Genomic DNA, 12,060 nt, shown 5'->3' with positions numbered 1-12,060 from the left:
ATAATTCTTAAGATACTAAATTTTCATTTCTGAATACAACCATGCAGGTTTTATGACCCTGGTCACATTATGTCTTGAGCTGATTTTAAAATACTGTTTTTTCTTAAACGTCATCTGTTCTGAGTCTACCAGTGGCCCCTGAAGGTATCTCAGTTGAAGTTGTGTATAAGCTATATTAGAAAAGTTCAAGTTACAGTTTGAACTGAAGATTACTATCATATGTAAACACTGATCCTTTTAACATCTTATTGCTTAAATTTTCATTTTTTCCTATTAACATTTTCTTTTAGCAACTTAACTTATTAAAAGCAAAGCAGAAGGCTTTGGTGGAACAGATGGAAAAAGAGAAAATACAAAGCAACAAAGGATCATCATACAAACTTTTAGTAGAACAGGCAAAACTAAAGCAGGCTACTTCAAAGGTATGATGCTCTGAAACTGTAACTGACTTCTTGCCCTTTGTGTGAAAAGACCTGTTCCTGCAAAGTCATTTTTGTCCTAGGTTGATCTTATTTAAAAAAGGTGTTTCATCCTGGCTGTTATCAAGGATATTTTGTTTGCTGAATACAGCCGCAATTTGGAAGTGTCTTGCACTGGGAAAAATAGTTTATCTTCTACAGAGACTTTTTAGGTGATCCTAGCCAAAATCACTAGCAATCCTGTAGCTTTGGGAATGCCAGTCATATATTTAAACTTTTGCATAACATATACAAATAAAAAATGTAAGATAGTATTTTAGATGGCTAACTTCTATGCATGAGATTCTTCTGGATGCTGTCCTGGTTGAGAAGCCAGAAGTTAATTATCACAGCAGACTGTCTCCCCAAATCAAGAAATACTACTGAGAATATTTTCTGAGCTTTCTCAGAAGCTTCTTAGCTTTCCAAAAAAACACGTATCACATAAATTGTGGCATCTTTTAGTAAGCCCCAGATACTGGGAGTGAATATGCTGGTGAAGGCATGATTTTCGTTATGAAACGAAGTGTTGAAATTTAGGGATCTCTGGAGATGGCAACGTGGACTTTGCAGGGAACACAGAAAAGGTGCAATTCCTTTTAGCTACCAGATTTGAGTATCTCTTTAAACATTTACTATGTGATTCCAGAAGTACTGCTGTCTGTTAGGGTGACTGAAAGTAGGACTGCAGAAGAAGATTATAGAATATTGGACCTTCAAGGCATTCTAAACAGAAATCTTATAACAACTTATGATAATTTTGCTGCTCCAGCCCACCCCCCGTAGGGTTAAACATCAGCATATTTTAGTAAGCCCTACATTTTCACTAACTCTGCTTGTCATGAGCTGTTCTTTCCTGTGCTATCTTCTGCTCTATTCCAACAGATTTTATCAGTGCCCCCCTTGAAATACCTTTTAATGACTCGCTGGCTGAAATATGCTGTCAAGTTAAGCTATATAGGTTCACTTTACAGCAGCCATGTTGCATTCAAAAAAGCATGTTAAGCTAAGGAGTCTTCCACCTGAAATATCTTAACAGCTAGCTGTGGTTTTACTGTACACTTGATAAATTGCATTTCATGCAGATTTTACTACTTCACCTACTAATCACTTTCCGTTGTTACAAGCTGTGAGTAACTTAAACATTTGTTCCATTTAGGAAAAAGCTGAGACATTTGTCTTGGTAAATAGCTCTTTCTCTAGTCTACTTCAGTATCTAGTATTTAAGTGAAATTATAAGGGGCATTTGTGTTATCTAATCTTAGACTGCTTGTGTAGTTGATACAGTGAACTGAACTGCTAAATGAGTGCCTTTGGTGGGTTGGAGGATTAAAAGCACCTACTTTTCTCCACTGGGTTTGTAGACCCTATGTCAAGAAGGTGGTAGTTTAGGATTTGGGGTATCGGAATGGCTCAGTTTGCAGTGGCTGATGGGTACTTTATAATTTGTAAGTGTTAAGGATTATAGCTCTAGAGTATCAATTACTGTGGAATACAGCATGAGCTCTTTGTCATCTTTGATTCTGAAGTTTGACTTAAAGTTGTCTGCCTAAGGGTATAGAAGAACTTTTGTTTACAAGCTTTAAACTGATTTTAGAAAGTGCTGATGATTACTAACTGAGAAGTCAGCATCCTTGTAAGGGTAAATTTCCATTTTAGCTATTTCTGTATGCAGCTGGATTCATGGTAGCCCTCACTCTATATGCAGGTCTAGAAATATGAAAAAAAACCCTCCTAAAATGTGTACTCCTTATATTTTTTATGGCAAACAAAGGCTTTATTGGCACTTATTGTAAGGAACAGAATAACTTGGTTCTGACTCTGTCACTTGACATGTTATGCTGCCAAACCAAATTTGTGCCAGTAAAACCTTAATTCTATTCCAAATTCTCATGTATTCTCAGACTCTCCTTTCCTTTCCGAAGTTTTATGGCTACTGTTGTTGCCTCACATTTTCACTGGGGAAAGGTCCAGAGCTTATTTTTAAAATGTGTAACCATTAATTTAATAATTTCTGCAGCACTTCAAGGACTTAATACGCTTACGTCGGACTGCAGAATGGCCTCGTTCTACGTTAGATACAGAAGTATCAACAACAAAAGAAACTCCAGAAATTGAACCACTTCCATTTACACTGGCACATGAACGTTGTATTTCTGTAGTGCAGAAGCTGGCACTCTTTCTCTTGTCAATGGACTTTACTTGTCATGCAGATTTACTTCTGTTTGTTTGTAAGGTAAACAGAATACGGAGCCTCTTTCTATGCTTGCAATGGAGACCACATGAAATTAGCTTTCTGATTGATTTTTGCTTGTGTGGTAAAAAAATTATCTGTAGCATTAACATTTTTAATAATTTCTAGTGATACTGTTTTCTGATCTGTCAGCTGTTGGGTACCTTGTAATGATATGATGGCTTCAAAATTATCTAGAAAAAGTAGCTTTTCATGTAGGGACATTTGTATGGTTCTAAAATTATTTACATTAGTCAGTTCTTCAGATTTTGGTATTCAGAAAGCTGATTTGACCTCTTCAAGCAAAGTAAATCAGAAAATTGAAGTGGAATTTTGAAATCTAAATGCTATTAGCGAGGTTTTTCTGAATGTGGTGTTCAGATTCTGTCTTGTTTTCCCCCCTCTTCATCCTCAAGAAGAAAAGTTAGAGCTGAAGCTGTAATTTATCTCCTGCTGTCTTTTAGAAGATTAAGCATACAGGAGTTTAGGCGTTCTGTAATTTGAAAAACAAAGACTTAGTGGGAATACCAGGTAACAGGCTATTGTTGCAGGATAAATTTCCTGCTGAAAAAGCTAAAGAAACCTTAAAAAAGAAAATAAGGCTGTTCTATAGCTCGGTCTTTAGAAAACCTTACAGTTAAAAGGCAACTGACTTTGGATCACAAGTCCAAAGCTAAGAAACATAAACTTGTTCTCCATCTATCTTGAATCTAAGAGAAGGAGGATGTTGGCTGAATAAGTAAAAGTCAAATCTGCTTTCCACCGTTTTTTCTTCATAGGAACCATTACAGGGGAATCAAAACTCTTTTCCAGCCTCTCAGCAAACCCTGCTACTGCACTGGGGAACAGTTCCCCTGTTCAGAGTGTCTCTTACAGATGAACAGGTGTCTTGGTCAGCATTTTGTCCTCTTCTGTTGTCAAACTGGAGGTCTCTGCAGATGACTGTTGAGGCTGAACTCCAATCTATAGATGACCTGACAAAAATTAGGTTCTTACATCAAAGCAAGAAAATGTTGTTGTGGTCAGTTAAATCTGTCACACTGTAGACCCACTTAAATCCCATAGCTGCATAACACTTCATCTGTTCTGTAAGTGGAATGGAGGATCCCTTTTTCTAGAGTCGGAACTGTATCTGAAATATATTGTGTTTACTGCTTAGTGCTGTAAGTGTCAAGATTTGAAATTGTCCAAATGTGCTATGACTGGATGGGTTAGATATTGCACCTAGAGAAGGAATGGCGTTGAAAGAACTTGAAGTTACACCTAGCTCCATCATATTTGATGGCTATAGTTGATAAACCTGTTCAGTATTCCTAACTGCTATATTTTTGGCCATCACTCTTTATCCAGAAGAATCTTGGAACCGATATCTCAAATTAGATCAGCACTACTTATTTTAAAATGAGAACTTTTCTTAATTCATAGTTATTTCTGACTTCCATGTAACTTTGGCCAGTTTATTACAACATCCCAAACTTAATGCATGAGTTCTGAGCATGGACTTTACAGCAAAGCAACTGGTGCTTGATTTATTTTGGGGACAGACTTCTTCCTTGGGCCTATTCCATCCATCCAAAAACTTCTGTGGTTTTTTTTTTTTTTTGTTTTTGTTTTGTTTTGTTTTGTTTTTAATACTATGGATTCTCCTAAGGCTGTTTGTATAGGGTTTTCCTTTTTTTGAGAAGATTCTATTAAGTGTTATTTAGCATTCTCTTAAGAACCGATTTCATGCAGATATGAATATTTGTAGATGATTCATGACCTTAAACATGCTTGATTCACCTCTGACATTTAAGAAATGGAGCAGTGCCTCAGTTAGGTTTTTCCATTCCAAAATTGCTCAATCTTTGAAGACTGCGGTTAAACATAAGGTATTTTTGTAGCATTATGTTTCTGTAAAAACATTCCTGAGATTAGTTTCTAACACGTTTTAAAAAAAGGTTATGTGGAACTAAACAATTTCAGAGAACATAGAGCAAAGTGGTGCTCTTGATGGACAGTGAAAGCAGTCACTGATGCACAGTGAAAAGTCCCCAGCAATAAAGTAGAGAGGTGAATTTCATAGATGAAATGTGGGACTACAGTTTGCCACTTTTCAGGAAGGTTGATGCTTGGATATTTTGTGTTCAGGGTTCTTTTTTGTTTTTGTTGTTTTTGTTTTTTAAACAGTACAGTTTGGTATCTCTAGCTGTTGAGAACTTTGTCTCGATTTTGATGGATTAATTCTTGTGGGGGGTGGAATTCAATGTAGTTATGTATTTCTCTTTTTTTATAGGTACTTGCTAGAATTGCAAATGCTACAAGGCCAACAATACATTTGTGTGAGATTGTGAATGAAACTCAACTGGAAAGATTATTGTTGCTTCTGGTTGGGACCGATTTTAACAGAGGAGACATCTCTTGGGGAGGAGCATGGGCTCAGTATTCTCTGACTTGTATGCTGCAGGATATTTTAGCAGGTTTGTTTGAAGTTCCTATTTTTCACAATGTGTGTTACAATGGAAACTTCTTTCGTTAATGTTTGGGTTTTTTGTTATTACATTAGAGTCTAGTGCTCTGATTAAGTTGGTAAGAAAAATCCTGAAAGGCTTCACAAAGCAAACTGAGATTACTCTGGAGTAAATACAATTTGAAATCTTTGATTATCAGTTAATCCTGAATTAGCAACTTTTGCATCTAAAAGTTAAGAATATTTCAACCCTGTAATAATACAGTAGACCCTGTTTATTTGCAAATTACTTAGAGCTCCTTCCCTTGAAGAAGTATCTCTTAAAGAATTTAGAGTTATGCAAGGAAAACACAGTTGGCCCAGACACTGGGACATTGGTTTGAAACTAGAATACAGTTTGAGCTAGTAATGGAGTTGTCTGCTTAATGTAATGTGTAGGAGAATTGTTGGCACCTATTGCAGCTGAAGCTATGGAAGAAGGTGCTTTGGGAGAAGATGCTGGAGCTTCAGCTGGGGATTCTGATGACTCTCTCCAGCAATCAACAGTTCAATTAGTGGAGACCATAGATGAGCCGTTGACACATGACATCACAGGTAAATGTTTTAATCTGTAGCATATTTCAAATAGAAAGCTGCTATTTTGACAAAACTTTAAAATAATCATATTCTTAAATCATTTTCAAACTTTTTTTTTGTTTAACAGTGTATGTGGTGGAAGAGGTTTTTATGCATATGTATATGTATGTATATAAAAAATACACACACACACAGAGCCAGTTAGGTAATTAAAATTCTATTGCCTTTAGGACGCCATTGCCATATGTACATTATTCCATGTGTCATGCATAGCTGGAGTTCTGGTGTTTTATTATTCATTTTTAAATATGAACATTAGTAATACAAACCGTCCAATTATCAATATTTTAATCAGCAGAATGACTAGTTCATTTTTTTTTTTTTAATCTGATATTTACCCAAGTGAACTTAGCTTGCCAACAGCTTGTAATTCAGTTTTTTTCATTGAGTTCCCTTGATGAGCAAGCATAAAATTTAGGTTTGTTTCTAATGCGATATTGGTTCAGGAACTTGATTGTTACAGTAATGGATAACTTATTGATGTAGAATACTAATATCTGTAATTTATAAACACAGTATTTAATAATACTAACACCTGTACGTTTAAGAAATGTTTGTTTTGAAAGCTTGTTTCAATCTCAGTTTTTTAATAAAATACTACTCTGGTACCAGTTATGCTTTGCCAAGTGAATAGATGTTGAAAGTAGAACTGTATTTTACTCTTCTTAAATGCTTTATACAAGGCAAAAGAAAAACCTAACATGGTGGTTTGGGGAGGTTAGTGTGAGGTATTGAAGGTATGTATGAGTGTTTGAAACTTACTATTTATTTTCTTAAATTTGAAAGTATTTGAGTAGGCACTTTGATAGTACTCACATCTCAGTAAAATCACTGTTGAAGCTTCAGTATTTTTGTTCCTTTTTTTACTTCAGTTCTCAAATCAAGAAAAGGTACTAAATATTACTGATACTGACACACAGTGAGACTTCATTTTGCTGTAGTGTGAAAATTTAAAACCATTGCAGGTTTAGTATGATTTGGAGTGATTTGGGGGTTGTGATAGAAGAGCAAAGATGAGAAAGGTCTGTTTGCTTTTTCAGATTGCCTTTGACTTTAATCCTAGTTAAAAATTAGGCCCACAACTAAGTAGCTAAGTTTTCTTCGTTGCAATTGGCTATGGTCAGAAGAGCGGTTCTGTTCCGTCCTAGACCCATGTTAAAAATGTGGCATACTAATATTCTGCATTCATTGTTTCAATTCAAATATCTGTCTTGGAGAAGACAGCATCATTTTTAACATCAAATATATATGTATTTTTTAAAAAAGTTGAAATACTTTTTCTCTCTTCCTATCTTTTTTTTTTCAAAATCTATCAGAATATCAGTACAGAGTTGTTGGTGATAGGTTAATTTGTTTCTGAAAACATAGACAAAATATGAGCAGTCCTTCTACCTAGTTTTACATGTTATTGTTTAAAAAAAAAAGTATTTTTTCTGATTTAAAAGTCAATTTTTAAAACCTTTTAAAAAGTCAAATTTGATAACATTCATTAACTTTTTCCAAAGAGCTGTAAATATTAAAAGCATTAAAATTATCCAATAAGTATATGATATAACCCTGTTTTATAATTTATACTTGGCAGTATTAAAGCTGTTTTAATCATTCAAAGGTGCTCCACCTCTGTCATCTTTGGAAAAAGACAAAGACATTGACCTGGAATTACTGCAAGACCTGATGGAAGTTGATATTGATCCTTTGGATATTGATTTGGAAAAAGATCCCCTTGCAGCCAAAGTCTTCAAGGTAAGACACGCATGATTTTTCGGGATAACCTTTACATGTGAAACCTTTCTATTTTCCACTTTTAACTAGTGATATTTTATGTCATTAGACCTACTTCTAGCTTTGTGTAAAGATTTTATGTACGACAGGACAGAATGTAAATATGAAATGCGTTCACATCTCAGATGACCACAAAATGTTTTGCTTTTACATGAAGATATCCATATTTTAATGGGAGGTTCCGAGTTTACTCATAATTTAGCACGTAGTAAAGATAACAGAAGCATAAAAGAAAGAAGATCCAGTCTTGTTTATTTTCATTACAAGTAGAGTACCATTTGCTTCTGTGATTGATCTTAGAAATTAATAAAGCTGGTTCTTTCTGTACCTTTTTTTTTTTTTTTTAATGGCAAGGTCATTGGCAGTAGGTTAATGCTTAGACCAGCCTGAGGCTGGGAATGGAAGCAGATAACTTCAAAACTATCTCATCATGGAACAAGGAAAATTATTAGATGCTTTTTTCATATTAAAAGAGAATCTAAACATAATTATATCAGAGGTAGTAAAATTACATTTAGATAGAGTAGTAGTCAAGGTATATTAAAGAACCACAGCTGCTTATAATAAAATGTTGAGCCTCTTTTCTCTATCCATAATAATGAAATACTTATTTGGAGTTTTCCCACTCCTCTCAGTATGGAGTTAAACCTTCAGCCTCATTTAAATTAATCTAAATTAACTTTCTCACCACTTGCTCAGACACTACTGCAATTTTTTCTTTTCTTTCTTTCTTATTCCCTTGTATGTCTTTCCAATAATTACCTATCATGTAAAGATTTCTTTCTTTAAAACTCTCTTGACCAAAATATTCCACTTCTTGCTTAATCTTTGTGATATCAGTGTCTACTTTCTTCCTTCATTCTGCTATCGTCTCATTTGGCGTGACCCTTCATTCTGCTTCTTCCACGGATGTCTTCGTGATCTCATTGCCTGATTGGATGTCCTCGACGAAACGGCCAATAAAAACATCGTTCTTCATCCTCCTTAAGATTTGCTCCTGCTATGCCATTTTTATAAAATGATAATTGATACAGGATCTTGCCATTAGAAATTAGCTAGGCATACATAACTTGCTTTAATATAGTCTTATACTACTGTTTTCTCTCATTCTTGCAGTCCATACGCCCTCTTAGTGTCTTAAATTGAGACACTTGAGCAGAAATTATTCAACTCTTTCTTTTGCAGACCCCAGCACAAATAATCCCTGAGCCTCACTGAGGCCTCAAGGTACTTTAATAGTACAATTATATTAATAATGTAGTATTCTGTCTTCATGAATAACTCCTCAAAATATCTGTGTAATACTCCACTTCCAAATTTATAGTATGGTAAAAATGTGTAAATAAAAACTGACGGTAACATTTTCAAATTGGGTTTTTGAATCTCTGAGACATCTAACTAAGTTGCTGGATTTTGAAAATTACTAAGCCTTCAGTAGTTTACACAGCAACAAAAATTGAAACAAAATTTTCTAAAGGTATTGGATCCAATCTTCTGGTTTTAATTTTTGTAGCTACCATGTTTCTTGTTAGTCATTACAAATTTTATTCTTCTACTTAGGCAGTGTAAAGAATTGCTGAATTTTTTGTTATTGTTTATTTTTGTGTTTGTGTTTGTTTTTTAAGCCTATAAGCAGCACCTGGTATGATTACTGGGGTGCTGATTATGGTACCTACAATTACAATCCTTACATCGGAGGTGTTGGAATTCCTGTTGCAAAACCACCAGTAACTACAGAGAAGAATGGATCACAGACTGTGAGCGTATCAGTCTCCCAAGGTGAGCAGTGTAGTAAAGTTCTGTTTTAGGGTGTCTTTTTTTGTGGTGCTGCATTCCACATATCAGTGCATCAAATTAATGTTAACCATCTCTGTATGCATTAAACGGAAAGAATTAAATTTTATATATGCCACAGTTCTTCTGTGATAAGCAAGAGAATGTTATGCAAGGTTTATATTTAAAATTGAGTCTAACAGCAGAAAAATTTCTCCTTTTCTAATATTTTTAGAATGCACACAGGCATACAGTCAGTTTGTAATCACCTATAAAACAGGAATGATTTAAAAGTTTGGAAGCTCTTATTGGCTGATATTTTGTATAGTTAGCTCTATCCTAAGGAATAAGGTGGCACACTTGTTTAGTTTGCAGGAGTATTTTTGACCTGGGGAGATAGACCTTTCCCCTCCCACATTTCCTTTGGTGAGAAATAGCTTTTAGTCCTTGTTTGAGGGTTATTAGTTTGGGGGGAAAAAAATAGGCTTAAACATAAGCAAATTTAGACATGTGATATTTAAGTAACTATGAAAAGGTATCTGTATGTGTGTTTCAGAAAAAAATTACAATGTTAAACTTAGTATTTTATTAATTATATATTTCAAACCTCAAAGAATCTTATGCTCAAAGTTTCTACATTCTGTTTCCATCACACACACAAGTGAATCTTCCTATCAGTGATACTGAGTGGGTTTTTTTGTTTTTTTTTGTTTTTTTAGTTAGTTTAGTACGGACAGTGTATCTATATTACTTGCAGTTAGAGTAAATAAATATGTCTCTGATATAATTCAGTTTTACTCTGTTTGTTGCCTTGTGTAGCTTTAGATGCACGTCTAGAAGTTGGACTTGAACAGCAGGCTGAGCTGATGCTGAAAATGATGTCCACCCTGGAGGCTGATTCCATCCTACAGGCATTAACAAACACATCTCCTACATGTAACTACATGTTGTCAAATCATTCTCTTCACATAATGACCATGATACTTTGAAATTTGTACTATTTTTTTTCTTCTGCCACTTAACAGCTTAGAAAAAACTGTATTCCACTAGAATTTTATTATGAGACTGAGCTTTAGAAATATTTCTTTATTCAGTTCTTTGAATTGTGTGTTTATATATATATATTTAAGAAATTCTGTGAAACTGGTCAACTATGCTGGATTTCTCTTACAGTACTAATAGTCCTTTGGAGAAATTGTTCTAATTTTCTCATCTAAGTGCAAGTGAAACTTAAATTTCCTATTTTTGTGAGGCCTAATTCTCACCTTGGAAACTGCTTCATACTTGACAGGGAAAAAAATTTGAGTAGTATTTTGAACCCAGCTATCCAGTGAGCTTTGTGTTGTAAAAACACCTGCAATGTTGGCTGACTTTTGAACATATTTTCAGTGGGTTTCAGTGAGTTTCACCACCCATCTTGTTGAAGTGTGCTTCTTTGTAGCTCTCCAGGGTACCTTAATATGCATGCAATTATCTGAATATCTGGTTACCAGTGATGAAGTGGATTTAGTGATATCCTTAGACTTTATTTTCCAGAAGCTTATCATTGACTATGATAGTTTTATTGTAATGCTTAAAAGAGATTTCCCAACCACAGTGTTCAAAAGACTTTCAGAAATAAGTGTTTGGCAAGAACAGTGAAAATGTGTGTCCGTGGGCTCACTTTCCAAACACTGTTTGGAAAGATGGAGATGTCTGGCATTCAATTATGCCTTTAACAGTATAGTAATCAATAGTCTAGCAGACCTGAACACTAGATTGAAGATGTTCTCATAAATTATAAAATAAATTTCTTTTTCTTAAATATAAAATCTAAGTAAATAAATATGAAATTACTTTTAGAAACTTCCACAAAATAATCTATGGGTGGGGGGCTTCTGTGTTTTGTTTGGTTTGTTATTTTTTTCTAGTAACCCAGTCTCCCAGTGGAACAGATGATTCATTGCTGAGAGGGTTACATGCTGCAAACCAGAATGCCCAGTTGATTGTACAGTTGTCATCTATACCTATGCTGAGTGCATGCTTCAACAAACTCTTTTCCATGCTTCAAGTTCACCATGTTCAGGTATAGAATTATGAACTTTCAAATGTTTTGATATTATTTCTCTCTAAATTTGAAATTTGTTTTCTAATATTTCTTACTACTTCAGAAAGAATGGTAAGCGACCTGTTAGGCCAGTTTATTACTTTTGAAGTTGTCATGGACAATAGTACCAATAATGTAATAAACATACAGAAAGCTTTTATCAGATAGGACATTTTCTTGTTACAGGGGAAAGTAGGTTTGTGTACTTTTGCAATATTCAAAAACACAGTTTGTAGTTTCACTAAAAGGTAATTGCTACCTTATCAGTGAAGACTCTCACTAAGTTTGCAGTCTCCATTCAAACCCAGATGGATAAAGCTGTGAACAGCCTGGTCTCACATCATACTTGACCCTTCTTTGAGCAAAAGGCTGGTCTAGATAACCTCCAGAGGTCCCTTCCAACCTGAATTATCCTGTTATCCTAAAAGTTGAAAGCAGAAGTATGCTTTTTAGTTATATTATCAACACTTTTTTTAAGGTATACAAAAGGAATGCTGTGCGTATTATATATGCATGGTTACCTGTTTATGTTTTAATTTGGATGATTGACTGCATCCTCAACTGTTCTTTAAATATCTCATACAAAACATAGTTTGTGGGATAAAGGACCTTGGTGCTTTCTGAGAACATCTAAATAGTGAGT

The 12,060-nt window shown here is 34.6% G+C and overlaps 1 protein-coding gene across 3 annotated transcripts in view; it reads left to right on the top strand.

Moving 5' to 3' along the window:
- BIRC6 (baculoviral IAP repeat containing 6) overlaps window positions 1-12,060 on the top strand; it is a 200,987-nt gene that overhangs the window by 76,664 nt on the left and 112,263 nt on the right. For all 3 annotated transcript variants that reach the window (XM_067293270.1, XM_067293269.1, XM_067293268.1), the window contains exons 34-41: window positions 291-422; window positions 2,479-2,694; window positions 4,967-5,150; window positions 5,579-5,734; window positions 7,386-7,519; window positions 9,184-9,337; window positions 10,151-10,267; window positions 11,242-11,396. In XM_067293270.1, the coding sequence (XP_067149371.1) occupies window positions 291-422; window positions 2,479-2,694; window positions 4,967-5,150; window positions 5,579-5,734; window positions 7,386-7,519; window positions 9,184-9,337; window positions 10,151-10,267; window positions 11,242-11,396 (1,248 nt within the window). The remainder of the gene's footprint in view (window positions 1-290; window positions 423-2,478; window positions 2,695-4,966; window positions 5,151-5,578; window positions 5,735-7,385; window positions 7,520-9,183; window positions 9,338-10,150; window positions 10,268-11,241; window positions 11,397-12,060) is intronic.

The sequence above is a fragment of the Apteryx mantelli genome, chromosome 3, assembly GCF_036417845.1.
Source record: "Apteryx mantelli isolate bAptMan1 chromosome 3, bAptMan1.hap1, whole genome shotgun sequence".
NCBI classification, from domain to species: Eukaryota; Metazoa; Chordata; class Aves; order Apterygiformes; family Apterygidae; genus Apteryx; species Apteryx mantelli.
Note: the sequence above shows the minus strand (reverse complement) of the source record. Positions and strands in the feature narration are given on the sequence as shown.